Source organism: Hemitrygon akajei, chromosome 1, assembly GCF_048418815.1.
Source record: "Hemitrygon akajei chromosome 1, sHemAka1.3, whole genome shotgun sequence".
In the NCBI taxonomy this organism is placed as follows: Eukaryota; Metazoa; Chordata; class Chondrichthyes; order Myliobatiformes; family Dasyatidae; genus Hemitrygon; species Hemitrygon akajei.
Window position 1 is genome coordinate 2,189,501 of NC_133124.1, and position 14,576 is coordinate 2,204,076.

At 41.0% G+C, this 14,576-nt stretch overlaps 1 protein-coding gene across 2 annotated transcripts in view; it reads left to right on the forward strand.

Annotated features, from left to right (window-relative positions):
* The window catches only part of LOC140741428 (CDK5 and ABL1 enzyme substrate 1-like), a 253,629-nt gene that overhangs the window by 185,542 nt on the left and 53,511 nt on the right, over positions 1–14,576 (forward strand). For both annotated transcript variants that reach the window (XM_073071649.1, XM_073071732.1), the window contains one exon: positions 4,890–4,995. In XM_073071649.1, the coding sequence (XP_072927750.1) occupies positions 4,890–4,995 (106 nt within the window). The remainder of the gene's footprint in view (positions 1–4,889; positions 4,996–14,576) is intronic.

A 14,576-nucleotide genomic window follows, 5' to 3' on the forward strand; every position in this document is an offset into this window, starting at 1 on the left:
GGATTCATGAAATATTTCCAAAAGATACGGAGAAAGTAATCTTTCAAATTTTTTGTAAAATCCTACCGAATAACCATCAAGTCCAGGAGCTTTACCTGATTGCATTAACAGAATAGCTTTCTGAACTTCATGCTCAGTAATTGGAGCATCAAGCATCTGTTGATCTTCAACAGAAATTTGAGGAAATTTAATCTTATGTAAAAAAGCCTTCATTTTGAAGGAATCTGCAGGAAATTGAGATCTATAAAGATCAGAATAAAAATCTTGAAAAATATTATTGATGTCTTCATGGTTACTTGCTATATCTCCATTACTTTTACGAATCTTTAAAATTTGTCTTTTAGCTCTAGCTGATCTTAATTGGGAAGCTAAGAGCTTATTATTTTTATCCCCAAAAATATAAAACCGAGTTTTCAATTTAAGCAAATATCCTTCAATAGGATATGTTAATAATAAATTATATTGTGATTGTAATTCTACTCTTCTTTTAAATGAAACAACATTTGGAGAGGTTGCATTGATGTTATCTCATTCTTTAATTTGTTTAGAGATTTTATCTAATCCCATTCTTGTTTGTTTCTTCAGTTTAGCTATATACAAAATAATTGACAACGAAAATAGGCTTTTAATTTATCCCGGATTACTAACTTTGAGACGTTTCCTGTATTATTAAAGAGGAAAAACTCATTTATCTGAGTTTCAATAAACTCAACAAATTCTGAACTTTGTAACAAATATTCTGGAAAACGCCAAAATGATCTGGTAGAAGCAACATCTTTCAGTTCAAATATTAGGTTTAAAGGAGCATGATCAGAGATAACAATTGCATCATACATTTCTGAACATTAAATAGAAGTCGAGGGTCGACTATAAAAAAGTCGATTCTGGAATATTTATTATGAACATGTGAGAAAAAAGAGTATTCTCTATCACGAGGATGCATATGCCCCCAAATTTCAATTAAGCCATAATCAATTAAAAATGAATTAATAAGTGATGCAGAACGATTAGGGAGTTGATGTTTGGATGATGACTTACCCATTAAAGGATTTAATCAAGTATTAAAATCACCACCCATTAATAACAAATATTCATTTAAATCAGGTAATAGAGCAAAGACAGCTTTAAAAAATGAGGGATCATCAACATTTGGTCTATAAATATTAACCAAAACCGATTTCCTATTATAAATTATTCCTTTAACAATCAAAAATCTACCATTAGTATCGGCTATAATATCCTCCTGATTAAAAGGGATATTGGAATCAATAAAAATAGAAACACCTCTAATTTTACTCTGAGAGTTTGCATGAAACTGAGGATCCTTCCAAAATTAAAAAAATTGATTTTTATCACATAACCTGATATGCGTCTCTTGAGCAAAGATTATACCAGGTTGGAATCGGTTAATAATTTTAAATGTTTTCTTATGCTTAATAGAATTATTCCAACTTAAAACATTTAACTGTTTAGATATCATCATGAGACTTCGTATCTAAAAAGAATAGTTAGACGCATGTCAGGATAAGGTAGTCGAAAATGGCAGAGATGAACAACAATAATTATTACTATCTGCGTATGCTCCGGGATTCCATAATGGGGATATAAAAAGGAAGAAAAAGAAAAAAACCCACCTGAACTATGAAGCCCGGAAATAAGTCGATATCAATCGACGCAAGCCCCAAAGAAAGCATAGAAAGGGAATATAAACTCCACCTATCTAAATAAAAAATGAAAAATGAAAAAAGTAATCTCTGTCTCCCTCTACCAAACATAAAACTTGTTACAGTCGACATATAACTCAATGTAAGTAAGTTGGAAGGAACAGTGTTTTTTTTTGTAAAACAAAACGACCTTCAATTTTGAGAGTAACCTTCATAATATTAGATAAGGGAAGAAAAACACATCCAAAACAATTCTTGAAATATTTGCACAAAAGTAAAACAATCACCATCTTTAAATAATTACTTAAGAGATCTTTACAAAAGCATATGGAACAAAAAAAAACTGTTCATTTAAATACTGCAGAGAAAAAATTCTAGATGGTTCAAAATTATCTACAGTCTTTCACAGTTCTCCCGCTATGTCTTCTGAGGTTAAAACCATCCAAACCAGTCTTTTTCAGAGAAAAAATACATTTTAAGGTAAAGACTTTCTATAACCATCAAATCTTCCAATTTCATCACTCCTTACGTTGCAAGACAATTGAACAGTTGTAAATCATTCAAACTTCAGGCTTCAGACTCGTCAGGCAAAGAGTTAATAAAATGCAATGTTTCGGCTGGGTCATCAAAAATACGAGCCCCAGAATTTTTGACAAAAAGCCTTAATTTAGCTGGATATTGAAGCGATGGATAGAGCTTTTTTTGTTAAGCTAAACGCATGGCCGAGGCAAATCCAGCACGCTTCTTAACAATTTCTCCTGGAAAATCTTCAAAAAAGCTAATCTCCGAACTTTGAAATTGAAACAACCTTTGTTTTCTTGCAAGCTTAATAATGCGGTCTTTGTCTTTAAAATGAAGAAAACGCACAACAATATGCCCGTTTTTACCTTGGTCCAAAAGTTTTAAAGCACCGATTCTGTGTGCCATTTCCGTCTCCAAGGGTTGCGAACAAGCCTCCAGAAATAGAGACTGAAACATTTTAGCAAAGTAATCTAGAGTGTCGGCAGATTCTGATTTTACTTTTAATCCAACAATTAGGATATTATTCCGATGCGACCGAGCTTCCAGATTGACGATTGGTTGTTGAGCCTTTTCCAAACGAGAAGAAAGGTCAGCTGCATTTTGACTAACTTCTTTAAGATCAAGGCTCGATTAGTCCTACCAAAATGTAACACCTCACACTTATCAGCATTAAACTCCATCTGCCATCTTTCAGCCCAGTTTTCTAACTGGCCTAAATCTCTCTGCAAGCTCTGAAAACCTAGTTCATTATCCACAACGCCACCTATCTTAGTATCATCTGCATACATACTAATCTAATTTACCACCCCATTATCCAGATCATTAATGTATATGACAAACAATATTGGACCCAGTACAGATCCCTGAGGCACACCATTAGTCACTGGCCTCCAACCTGACAAACAGTTATCCACCACTACTCTCTGGCATCTCCCATCCAGCCACTGTTGAATCCATTTTATTACTTCAATATTAATACCTAACGATTGAACCTTCCGTGTGGAACCTTGTCAAACGCCTTACTGAAGTCCATCTAGACAGCATCCACTGCTTTACCCTCGTAACTTTCCTAGTAACCTCTACAAAAAATTCAATAAGATTTGTCAAACATGACCTTCCACGCACAAATCCATGTTGACTGTTCCTAATCAGACCCTGTCTATCCAGATAATTATATATACCATCTCTAAGGATGCTTTCCATTAATTTACCCACCACTGACATCAAATTTACAGGCCTATAATTGCTAGGTTTACTCTTAGAACCCTTTTTAAACAATGTAACCACATGAGCAATACGCCAATCCTCCGGCACCATCCCCGTCTCTAATGACATTTGAAATATTTCTGTCAGAGCCCATGCTATTTCTACAGTAACTTCCCTCAAGGTCCTAGGGAATATCCTGTCAAGACCCAAAGATTTATCCACTTTTATATTCCTTAAAAGCGCCAGTACTTCTTCTTCTTTAATCATCATAGTTTCCATAACTACCCTACTTGTTTCCCTTACCTTACACAATTCAATATCCTTCTCCTTAGTGAATACCGAAGAAAAGAAATTGTTCAAAATCTCCCCCATCTCTTTTGGCTCCACACATAGCTGTGCACTCTGATTCTCTAAGAGACCAATTTTATCCCTCACTATCCTTTTGCTATTAATATAGTTATAGAAACCCTTCGGATTTATTTTCTCCTTACTTGCCAAAGCAACCTCATATCTTCTTTTAGCTTTTCTAATTTCTTTCTTAAGATTCTTTTTACATTCTTTACATTCTTCGAGCACCTCAATTACTCCATGCTGCCTATATTTATTGTAGATCTCCCTCTTTTTCCAAAACAAGTTTCCAATATCCCTTGGAAACCATGGCTCTCTCAAACTTTTAACCTTTCCTTTCAACCTAACAGGAACATAAAGATTCTGTACCCTCAAAATTTCACCTTTAAATGACCTCCATTTCTCTATTACATCCTTCCCATAAAACAAGTTGTCCCAATCCACTCTTGTAAATCCTTTCACATCTCCTCAAAGTTAGCCTTTCTCCAATCAAAAATCTCTACCCTGGGTCCAGTCTTAACCTTCTCCATGATTATATTGTTTCTGAGTTACTGGAGGTTAGTAAATGAGGTAGGATCTCTTTGAAACCTATTGAATATTGAAAGACGTAGATGTGGAGAGCATGTTTCCAATAGTGGGGAGTCTAGGACCAGAGGCCACAGCCTCAGAATAAAGGGGCATCCATTTAGAATAGAGCTGAGAGTAATTTCGTTAGCCAGAGGGTGGTGAATCTGTGGAATTCATTGCCACAGTCTGTTCTTGGGTCTAAGTCATTGAGCAAACTTAACGTGGAGGTTGATAGGTTCTTTATTCGTCAGGGTGTCAAAGCTTCATGGGGCGAAGGCAGACGGATGTGGTTGAGAGAGATAATACATCAGCTGTGATGGAATGGCGGAGCAGACTGGCCTGATTCTGTTCCTATGCCTAATGATCTAATGCATTTTTCAGCATATTATTTCATCTGGTGCAGACCCTGCTGCAAGCTGTGATTGCCTTCATTCTAGCAGAAGTGCTATACAAATGTGGTTATCTTGACTATGAATCAAAATCTACCTCAGTTTTGATGTAACATCAGTGAATGTGCAAGAAGTTCGAGTGGAAATTGTGAAACTTTGTAATTGTAATGATGTTTATTCACTCTGGTTTCAGGGAAATGCAAGCGGAGGGTGCGAGGCAGAGGCATCCTTCTGGAGGAATTGGTGCCAAGGAAGTGGTGGTTGGTCTGGAAGGAGTGGAACTGGGTGCAAATGGCAAGGTGAGTTTTAGTGCCTGTGGATCCAAGGAGATCTATGGCTTTTGTATCTGACTACAGCAACTTTAAAGATAAGCATATTTGCTCAGTAACACACAAAGTTTTGGAACATAGTGGTTAATATGATGCTATGACTGCTCAGGGCTTTGGAGTTTAGAGTTCAATTCCAAGTATGTGTGTGTGTGTGTGTGTGTGTGTGTGTGTGTGTGTGTGTGTGTGTGTGTGTGTGTGTGTGTGTGTGTGTGTGTGTGTGTGTGTGTGTGTGTGTGTGTGTGTGTGTGTGTGTGTGTGTGTGTGTGTGTTGTCAAGTCGGAGTTCTTGTTCTTCCTTGAACATGTGCAGCTTCCTCACTTGAAAGGGATTGAATACGCCTACCCGAAGGTTTTTAACCGGATTCCACTCAATGACCAAACAACTTTTCCTTTTTTTTCCCCCTTTTATTTTTCGCAAGTGCGGCAGTTTAATAGTTCTGTTAGTTCCATTAGTCATTAGTCATAAGTCAGTCATTAGGCTAGTCATAAGTCATTAGTCATAAGGCATAAGTTATTAGGTTAGTCATAAGGTGAAAAAACTGGCTGCCTCTCGGACTTTGTAGACGAATTCGGACCTGCACCTCCGTTTCTCTAATGGACCGTTATGGCCTCCGACCATTATGGTTTCAAACCGGGTGAACTCTCTTGAAGGTTCGCAAGCTCTTCTTAAGCCTCGCGCTGTTTCGAAGAAGTGCCTTCGTGCAATGATCCCCGTGGCAGAGTTAACCCAAACGCAGTGACAGCAGTGCTCTTTTCCTTGAAACAGTCTGAAGGTATTTAAAGTTCGGCATCTTACCACAGATTCCAACGCTGCTCCCTGACTGCTGCTGTGATGCTGCGGGGTCCGCCCATATGTTCCAGGCAGTAGGTTCCGTCCGGTCTGTCGGTGAATTCTTGCTCTTACTTTTAAATTTTATTTTCTTTTGCCTCCAGGTCCCAATACTTTCTAGAAACTCAAGTTTGACTTGACACTAGTAGATTAGTTGGTCATTGTAAATTGTCGTGTGATTAGGTTCGGGTTATATGGGTGAGCTGTTGGGCTGTGCAGCTCAGTGGGCCAGAAGGGCCTGCCCTACGATGTATCTCTATATAAATAATTTAACATATAGGCAGGGGAATAAACAACTGACATTTCAGGCTGAGACCCTTCATCAGGACTGGAAAGGAAGGGGGAGGATGCCTGGACAAGAAGGTGGGGGAAGAGGAAGGAGGACAAGCTAGAAGGTGGGTGGGGAAGAGGGGGTGAGTGAAGGAGAAGCTGGGAGGTGATAGATGGAAAAGGTAAAATGCTGAAGAAGAAGGAATCTGATAGGAGAGGAGATTGAACTAAGGGAGAAAGGGAAGGAAGAGGGATACCAGGAGAGGTGATGGGCAGGTGAGGAGACGAGTAGGGTAAAAGGAAAGCCTGAGTGTGGAATTCACCTGCAATCACCAATCACCTTCCAGCTGGTACTCCTTCCCTCCCCCACCTTCTTATTCTGGCTCGTTCCCCCTTCCTTTCCAGTTCTGATGAAGGGTCTCGGTCCAAAACGTCAACTGTATATTACGCTTCATAGATGTTGCTTGACCTGCTGAGTGCCTCCAGCAGTTTTACTCTGTGTGTTACTCTGGATTTCCTTGTGTTGAAGCATATTCAATAAGCTTGATTGATGTGGGCACAACGTCATTGACCGAAGGATCCATAAGATCATAAGACTGTAAGACATAGGAGCAGAATGATGGCTTACAGCCAATCAAGTCCGCTCTGCCATTCCATCATGGCTGATCCCAGATCCCACTTAACACCATACACACTGTAGAACCTTTAGAGAAGGTGCAGGGGAGACTCACCTGGATGGTGCCTTATGACAGGAGTTTGCGCGAGCTAGGGCTTTTCTCGTTGAAACAAATAAGGAAGGGGGGTGACTTGATAGAAATGTGCAATATTATAAGAGACATAAAATGTTCAAAGTTCAAAGCTGATTTTATTATCAGAATACATAATACATACATACAGAATACATATATACATACACCATGTACAACCCTGAGACTTCGTTTCTTGCATGCATTCTCAACAAATATATAGAATAGTAACTATAACACGACCAGTGAAAGGTTAAGTAGAGTGCAGGAGACAACTGCAAATGCAAACATAAATAAATAGCAAAATATAACTAGAATATGAAATACCACGATAAAGAGTCCTTAAAGTGTGATCATTGGTTGTGGGAACATCTCAATGGATGGGCAAGTGAATGCAGTTATCCCTTTTGTTCAAGAGCCTGTTTAACAAAACAATAAGGGGTAGTAACTGTTCTTGAACCTGGTGGTGTGAGACCTCAGGCACTTGTACCTTCTACCTGATGGCAGCAGTGAGAAGAGAGCACGGCCTGGGTGGTGGGGATCTCTGATGATGGATGCTGCTTTCCTATGACTGTGTTTCATGTAGATGTGCTCAGTGATTGGGAGGGCCAAATCCAGTCCCTTTTGCAGGCTTTTCTGTTGTGTAGGAATTGGTATTTCCATGCCTGGCCATGAAGCCACCAATCAATGCACTCTCTACTAAACACCAATAGAAATGTGTCAAAGTTTTTGATGTCATGCCGAAACTCCAGAGACTCCTAAGGAAGTAGAGGAGCTGCCATGCTTTCTTTACAATTATATTTATGGGCTGTGTCTAGAAAAGGTCCTCTGAGATAGTAACACCCAAGAATTTAAAGTTGCTCACCCTCTCCACCACTGATGGGGACTGGTTCATAGACCTCCGGTTTCCCTCTCCTGAAGTCTATGATCTTGTTCTTACTAACATTGAGTGAGAGGTTGTTGTTATGACACCACTCAGTGAAACGTTCAGTATCCCTCCTGTATGCCTACTCATCACCGCCTTTGATACGGCCCACAACAGTGGTGTCATCAGCAAACTTGAATATGGTGTTGGAGCTGTGCTTAGCCACACAGTCGTAAGTGCAAAGTAAGTAGAGCAGGGGGCTGAGTACACATTTCTGTTGCGCATCTGTGCTAATGGAGATGATGGAGGAGATGTTGTTGACAAGAATTGTTGGGGAGTGGGAACCAAACTGAAGAGACTGGGGAATAATGGCTCACAAATAGAGAAAGCTTGTAGACAGTGTGCGAGGGAGGATAAGCAGGTAATACAGAAGGGATGCGCTCAGACCAATGGTTTGAGATGTGTCTATTTTAACGCAAGGAGTGTTGTGAACAAAGCGGATGAGCTCAGAGCGTGGATCAGTACCTGGAGATATGATGTGGTGGCCATTACAGAGACTTGGATGGTTCAGGGACAGGAATGGTTACTTCAAGTGTCGGGTTTTAGATGTTTCTGAAGGGACAGGGAAGGAGGCAAAAGAGGTGGGGGCATGGCACTGTTGATCAGAGATAGTGTCACAGCTGCAGAAAAGGTGACACCATGGAGGAATTGTCTACGGAGTCTCTGGGGGTGCAGGTTAGGAACAGGAAGGGGTCAATAACTTTACTGGGTGTTTTTTATAGGCTGCCCAATAGTAACAGGGGTATTGAGGAGCAGATAGGGAAACAGATGCTGGAAAGGTGTAATAATAGCAGAGTTGTCGTGGTGGGAGATTTTAATTTCCCAAATATTGATTGGCATCTCCCTAGAGCAAAGGGTTTAGATGGGGTGGAGTTTGTTAGGTGTGTTCAGGAAGGTTTCTTGACACAATATGTAGATAAGCATACAAGAGGAGAGACTGTACTTGATTTGGTATTGGGAAATGAACCTGGTCAGGTGTCAGATCTCTCAATGGGAGAGCATTTTGGAGATAGTGATCATATTCTATCTCCTTTACAATAGCATTGGAGAGAGATAGGAACAGACAAGTTAGAAAAGCGTTTAATTGGAGTAAGGGGAATTATGAGGCTATCAGGCAGGAAATTGGAAGCTTAAATTGGGAACAGATGTTCTCAGGGACAGGTATGGAAGAAATGTGGCAAATGTTCAGGGGATATTTGCGTGGAGTTCTGTATAGGTACATTGCAATGAGACAGGGAAAGGATGGTAGGGTACAGGAACCGTGCTGTACAAAGGCTGTAGTAAATCTAGTCAAGAAAAAAAGAAAAGCTTATGAAATGTTCAGAGAGCTAGGTAATGTTAGAGATCTAGAAGATTATAAGGCTAACAGGAAGGAGCAAAAGAAGGAAATTAGGAGAGCCAGAAGTAGCCATGAGAAGGCCTTGGCGGGCAGGATTAAGGAAAATCCCAAGGCATTCTACAAGGATGTGAAGAGCAAGAGGATAAGATGTGAAAGAATAGGACCTATCAAGTGTGACAGTGTATGGAACTGGAGGAAATAGCAGAGGTACTTAATGAATACTTTACTTCAGTATTCACTATGGAAAAGGATCTTGGCAATTGTAGTGATGACTTGCAGCAGATTGTAGAGCTTGAGCATGTAGATATTAAGAAAGAGGATGCGCTGGAGCTTTAGGAAAGCATCAAGTTGGATAAGTAACTGGGACAGGACGAGATGTACTCCAGGCTACTATGGAAGGCAAGGGAGGAGATTGCTGAGCCTGTGGCGATGATCTTTGCATCATCAATGGGGATGGGAAAGGTTCCGGAGGATTGGAGGGTTGCGGATGTTGTTCCCTTATTCAAGAAAGAGAGTAGACATAGCCCAGCAAGTTATAGACCAGTGAGTCTTACCTCAGTGGTTGGTAGGTTGATGGAGAAGATCCGGAGAGGCAGGATTTATGAACATTTGGAGAATATGATTAGGAGTAGTCAGCATGGCTTTGTCAAGGGCAGGGCATGCCAAATATAATATTAATGCCAAGCTGTAATCAATAAAGAGCATCCTGATGTATACATCTTTGCTGTCCAGATGTTCAATGGACAGAGTAGACAGCGAGCAACTTTGTCCTTGGGCAAAAAGGGCTAATACATGGGGGCATAATTTGAATGTGATTGGAGGAAAGTGTCGGTGTGATGTCAGAGGTAGGTTTTTTATACAGAGAGTGGTGGGTGCATATAGCGACTTGCCTGGGGTGCTGGTAGAGGCAGATACATTAGGGGTATTTCAGAGACTCTTTGATTGGATGATAGTAAAATGGAGGGTTATTTGGGAGGGAAGGGTTTGATTGATGTGTGAGTATTTAAGAGGTTGACACTACATTCTGGACTAAAGGGCCTGTACTGTGCTGTGATGTTCAGTGTTCTATGAAGTAATCCATGGTACAACTGGCCTTTAAACCCTGAAACATCTCAAGGTAGTTTACAGCCCATGGCTGGCTTGTAACTGCAGTTGTTTTGTGGGCAGACACATCAGTTAAATTGTTCAATGTGAAACTTCCACAAATGGTGACAAAAGGAATGACATTTTAGTCTCTTCATTTTTGTTGGCTGAATAACGCATACCGAACAGGTTAAGGTGAGGCATTGTCTTCAGTTATCTTGCCTAGACCAGGGTGCCTAATAATAGATTCACATGGCATAAACCAGAGCTTTCAGGTCAACATGACTGTCAATTCTCTGAAAGACTAATCCAGTTAATCACAGTTCCTCCATGGTAATGCACTTCCTCCTGTTCGAATCCAGCTCTAATACCCTTTGATTGTTATTATTGAATCTACTCCCATTTTCAGCCACTGCACTCAATGACAGAAGATATGTCACTCAGACCCAGCAGAGAATTAACACACACAAAATCCGAGACCTGGGTCTTGTCCAGAAATGTCAACTGCTTATTCATTTGTCTAGATGTTGATCGGAAGTTGATAGTTTCCTGATTGGTCAGGGCATCAAAGGATATGATGAAAAGGTAGGTATAAGGGATTGAGTGGGATCCGGGATCAGTCATGATGGAATTGTGGAGCAGCTTCGATGGGCTGAATGGTCTTATGGTCAAATGCACCTGCTGAGTTCCTTCAGCATTTTGTGTGTGTTGCTTTGAATTTCCAGCACCTGCAGACTTCTTCATGTATAGGAGCAGAATTAGGCCACTTGGCCCATTGAGTCTGCTCCACCATTCCATAATGATTTAGTATCCCTCTCAGTGCCATTCTCCTGCCTTCTCCCTATAACTATTGAGGCCCTGACTAACCAAGGACCTGCCAACCTCAAGACACTGTATGTACCCTTATTCTTCTCTTAAGAAAAGGTGGAGGTGTGTGTGTTTCATGATAAACCTGTGATACTCTGGTGTGGTGTTATTGTTGAACTTGTGCTCCCCTGACATGGAACAGCTCATGGTCAAATGCTACCCATTTTGTTTACCTAAGGAGTTCTCCTCCATAATCCTGACCACAGTTTACTTACCACCAGCAGTTGAATATAATCAACCACTTAAGATGCTGCATGCCAGCGTCCCCAAACAAGAAACGATCCACGCTGATGCATTTCAAATCATAGTCAGACTCTAACTAGGCTTGTTTGAAGAAAACTCTGCCCAGTTACCATCAGCATATAACCTGTAGCACCAGAGGTCCCAACATATGCGACCACTGTTATACTAAGGTGAGGAGTGCCTACTATTCCATGAGCAGACCCAATTTTGGTGAATCTGATCCTTTGGCTGGCCTCCCACTTGCGTCCAGGCAGAGGCTAAAGAGCAAAGCTCTAGAGGTGATCACAACAAAGAAGTGTTTGCAAGAGGCAGAGGGATGGCTATGGGATTGCTTCAAGTTGATAAATTATGCCATGTTCAAGGACTAATCTGTGGATCTGAATGAGTATACCATGGCTGTCATGGACTTTATTAAAATAGTTGTAGACAAGCTTACCCCCAGAAGTCATTCAGAATCTTCCCCAACATGAAGTCCTGGATAAACAATGAGATCTGCAATCTGCTGAGGGCCAGATAAGTTTTCAAGTCTGGTGATCAAGGAAATTCAAAGGGGGCCAGGTATGACTAATGTTACTATAGTCATGGGGGATTTCAACTTGCAGGTAGATTGGTGTGCTGGATCCCAAGAGGGAGATTTTCTAGAATGCCTATGAGATAGCTTTTTTGAGCAGCTTGTGGTTGAGCCCACTAGCAAATAGATCATAAGAAATAGGAGCAGGAGTCGGCCATCTGGCCCGTTGACCCTGTTCCACTATTCTATAAGATCATGGCTGATCTGACCAGGGACTCATCTGCACCTACCTGCCTTTTCCCCCAAACCCTTAATTCCCCTACTTTGCAAAAAATCTATTCAATCTTGTCTTAAACATATTCACTGAAGTAGCCTCCACTGCCTCATTGGGCAGAGAATTCCACAGATTCACCACTCTCTGGGAAAAGCAGTTCCCCCTCAGCTCCATCCTAAATCTACTCCCCCAAATCTTGAGGCTATATACCCTAGTTCTAGTCTCACTTGCCAGTGGAAGCAACTTTTCTGCCTCTATCTTATCTATCCTTTTCATAATTTTGCATGTTTCTTTAAGATCTCTCATTCTTCTGAATTCCAGCGAGTACAGTCCCAGGCGACTCAATCTCTCCTTGTAGTCTAACCCCTTCATCTCTGGAATCAACCTGGTGAACCTCCTCTGCACGGCCTCCAAAGCCAGTATATCCTTCCTCAAGTAAGGAGACCAGAACTGCACACAGAACCCCAGGTGCGGCCTCACTGGTACACTGTGCATTTGCAGTATTACCTCCCTGCTCTTGAATTCAATCCCCCTAGCAATAAAGGCCAACATCCCATTTGCCTTCTTGATAGTCCACTGCACCTGCAAACCAAACTTTTGTGATTCATGCACAAGCACTCCCAAGTCCTTCTAAACAGCAGTATGCTGCAATTTTTTACCTTTTAAATAATAATCTGATCTTCTATTTTTCCTTCTAAATTGGATGACCTCGCATTTACCAACATTGTATTCCATCTGCCAGACCCTTGCCCACTTAACCTATCTATATCTCTCTGCAGACTCTCCGTGTCTTCTACACAATTTACTTTTCCACTCAATTTATTGTCATCAGCAAACTTAGATACACTACACTCAGTCCCCTCTTCCAGGTTGTTAATGTATATCGTGAACAGTTGCGGGCCCAGCACCGACCCCTGTGGCACACCACTCATCACTGATTACCAACCAGTGAAACCCAATATATCCCAACTCTCTGCTTCCTATTAGTTAACCAATCCTCTATCCATCCTAATACATCACCCCCAACTCGATGCTTCCTTATCTCATGGACAAGTGTTTTATGCGGTACCTTATTGAACGCCTATTCCGCTATTCTGGATTGTGTGTTGTGCAATGAACCAAAATTGATTAGAGAGCTAAAGGTAAATAACGTGTTACAGTGGAATAAAGAACAGAGATGAAGAGGAATTTCTTTAGTCAGGGAGTGGTGAATATTTGGAATCCTTTGCCACAGGAGACAGAGGTTGATAGTATCTTGATTGTTCAGGTCATGAAGGGATATGGGGAGAAAGAAGGAGGTTGGGACTGAGAGAAAATTGAATCAATCATGATGAAATAGCAGAGCAGATTCAGTGGCCTAACTGGCCTAATTCTGCTCCGATATCTTATGGTCTTATGGTCTCATAAAGGGAATTACAGAGACATGAGAGAGGTGTTGGCCTGAATTGATTGGAAAAGAACACTGGCAGGGATGACGGCAGAGCAGCAATGGCTGGAATTTCTGGAAGCAATTCAGAAGACAGAATATATATACATCCCAAAGAGGAAGAAGTATTCTAAAGGCAAGATGACAGAACCATGGCTAACAAGAGAACTCAGTATATCCTTCCTCAAGTAAGGAGACCAGAACTGCACGCAGTACTCCAGGTGCGGATGACTCAGGGACAGGAATGGTTAAGTCAAGTGCCGGGTTTTAGATGTTTCAGAAATGACAGGGAGGGAGGCAAAAGAGGTGGGGGCATGGCACTGTTGATCAGAGATAGTGTCACAGCTGCAGAAAAGATGAACGCCATGGAGGGATTGTATACGGAGTCTGTGTGGGTGGAGGTTCGGAACAGGAAGGGGTCAATAACTTTACTGGGTGTTTTTTATAGGCCGCCCAATAGTAACAGGGATATCAAAGAGCAGATAGGGAAACAGATCCTGGAAAGGTGTAATAATAACAGAGTTGTCGTGATGGGAGATTTTAATTTCCCAAACATCGATTGGCATCTCCCTAGAGCAAAGGGTTTAGATGGGATGGAGTTTGTTAGGTGTGTGCTGGAAGGGTTCTTGACACAATATGTAGATACGCCTACAAGAGGAGAGGCTGTACTTGATTTGGTATTGGGAAATGAACCTGGTCAGGTGTCATATCTCTCAGTGGGAGAGCATTTTGGAGATAGTGATCATATTCTATCTCCTTTACAATAGCATTGGAGAGAGATAGGAACAGACAAGTTAGAAAAGCATTTAATTGGAGTAAGGGGAAATATGAGGCTATCAAGCAAGAAATTGGAAGCTTAATTTAGAAACAGGTGTTCTCAGGGAAAAGTACAGAAGAAATGTAGCAAATGTTCAGGGGATATTTGTGTGAAGTTCTGCATAGGTACGTTCCAATGAGACAGGGAAGTTATGGTAGGGTACAAGAACCATGGTGTACAAAGGCTGTAGTAAATCTAGTCAAGAAAAAAAAAAGCTTATGA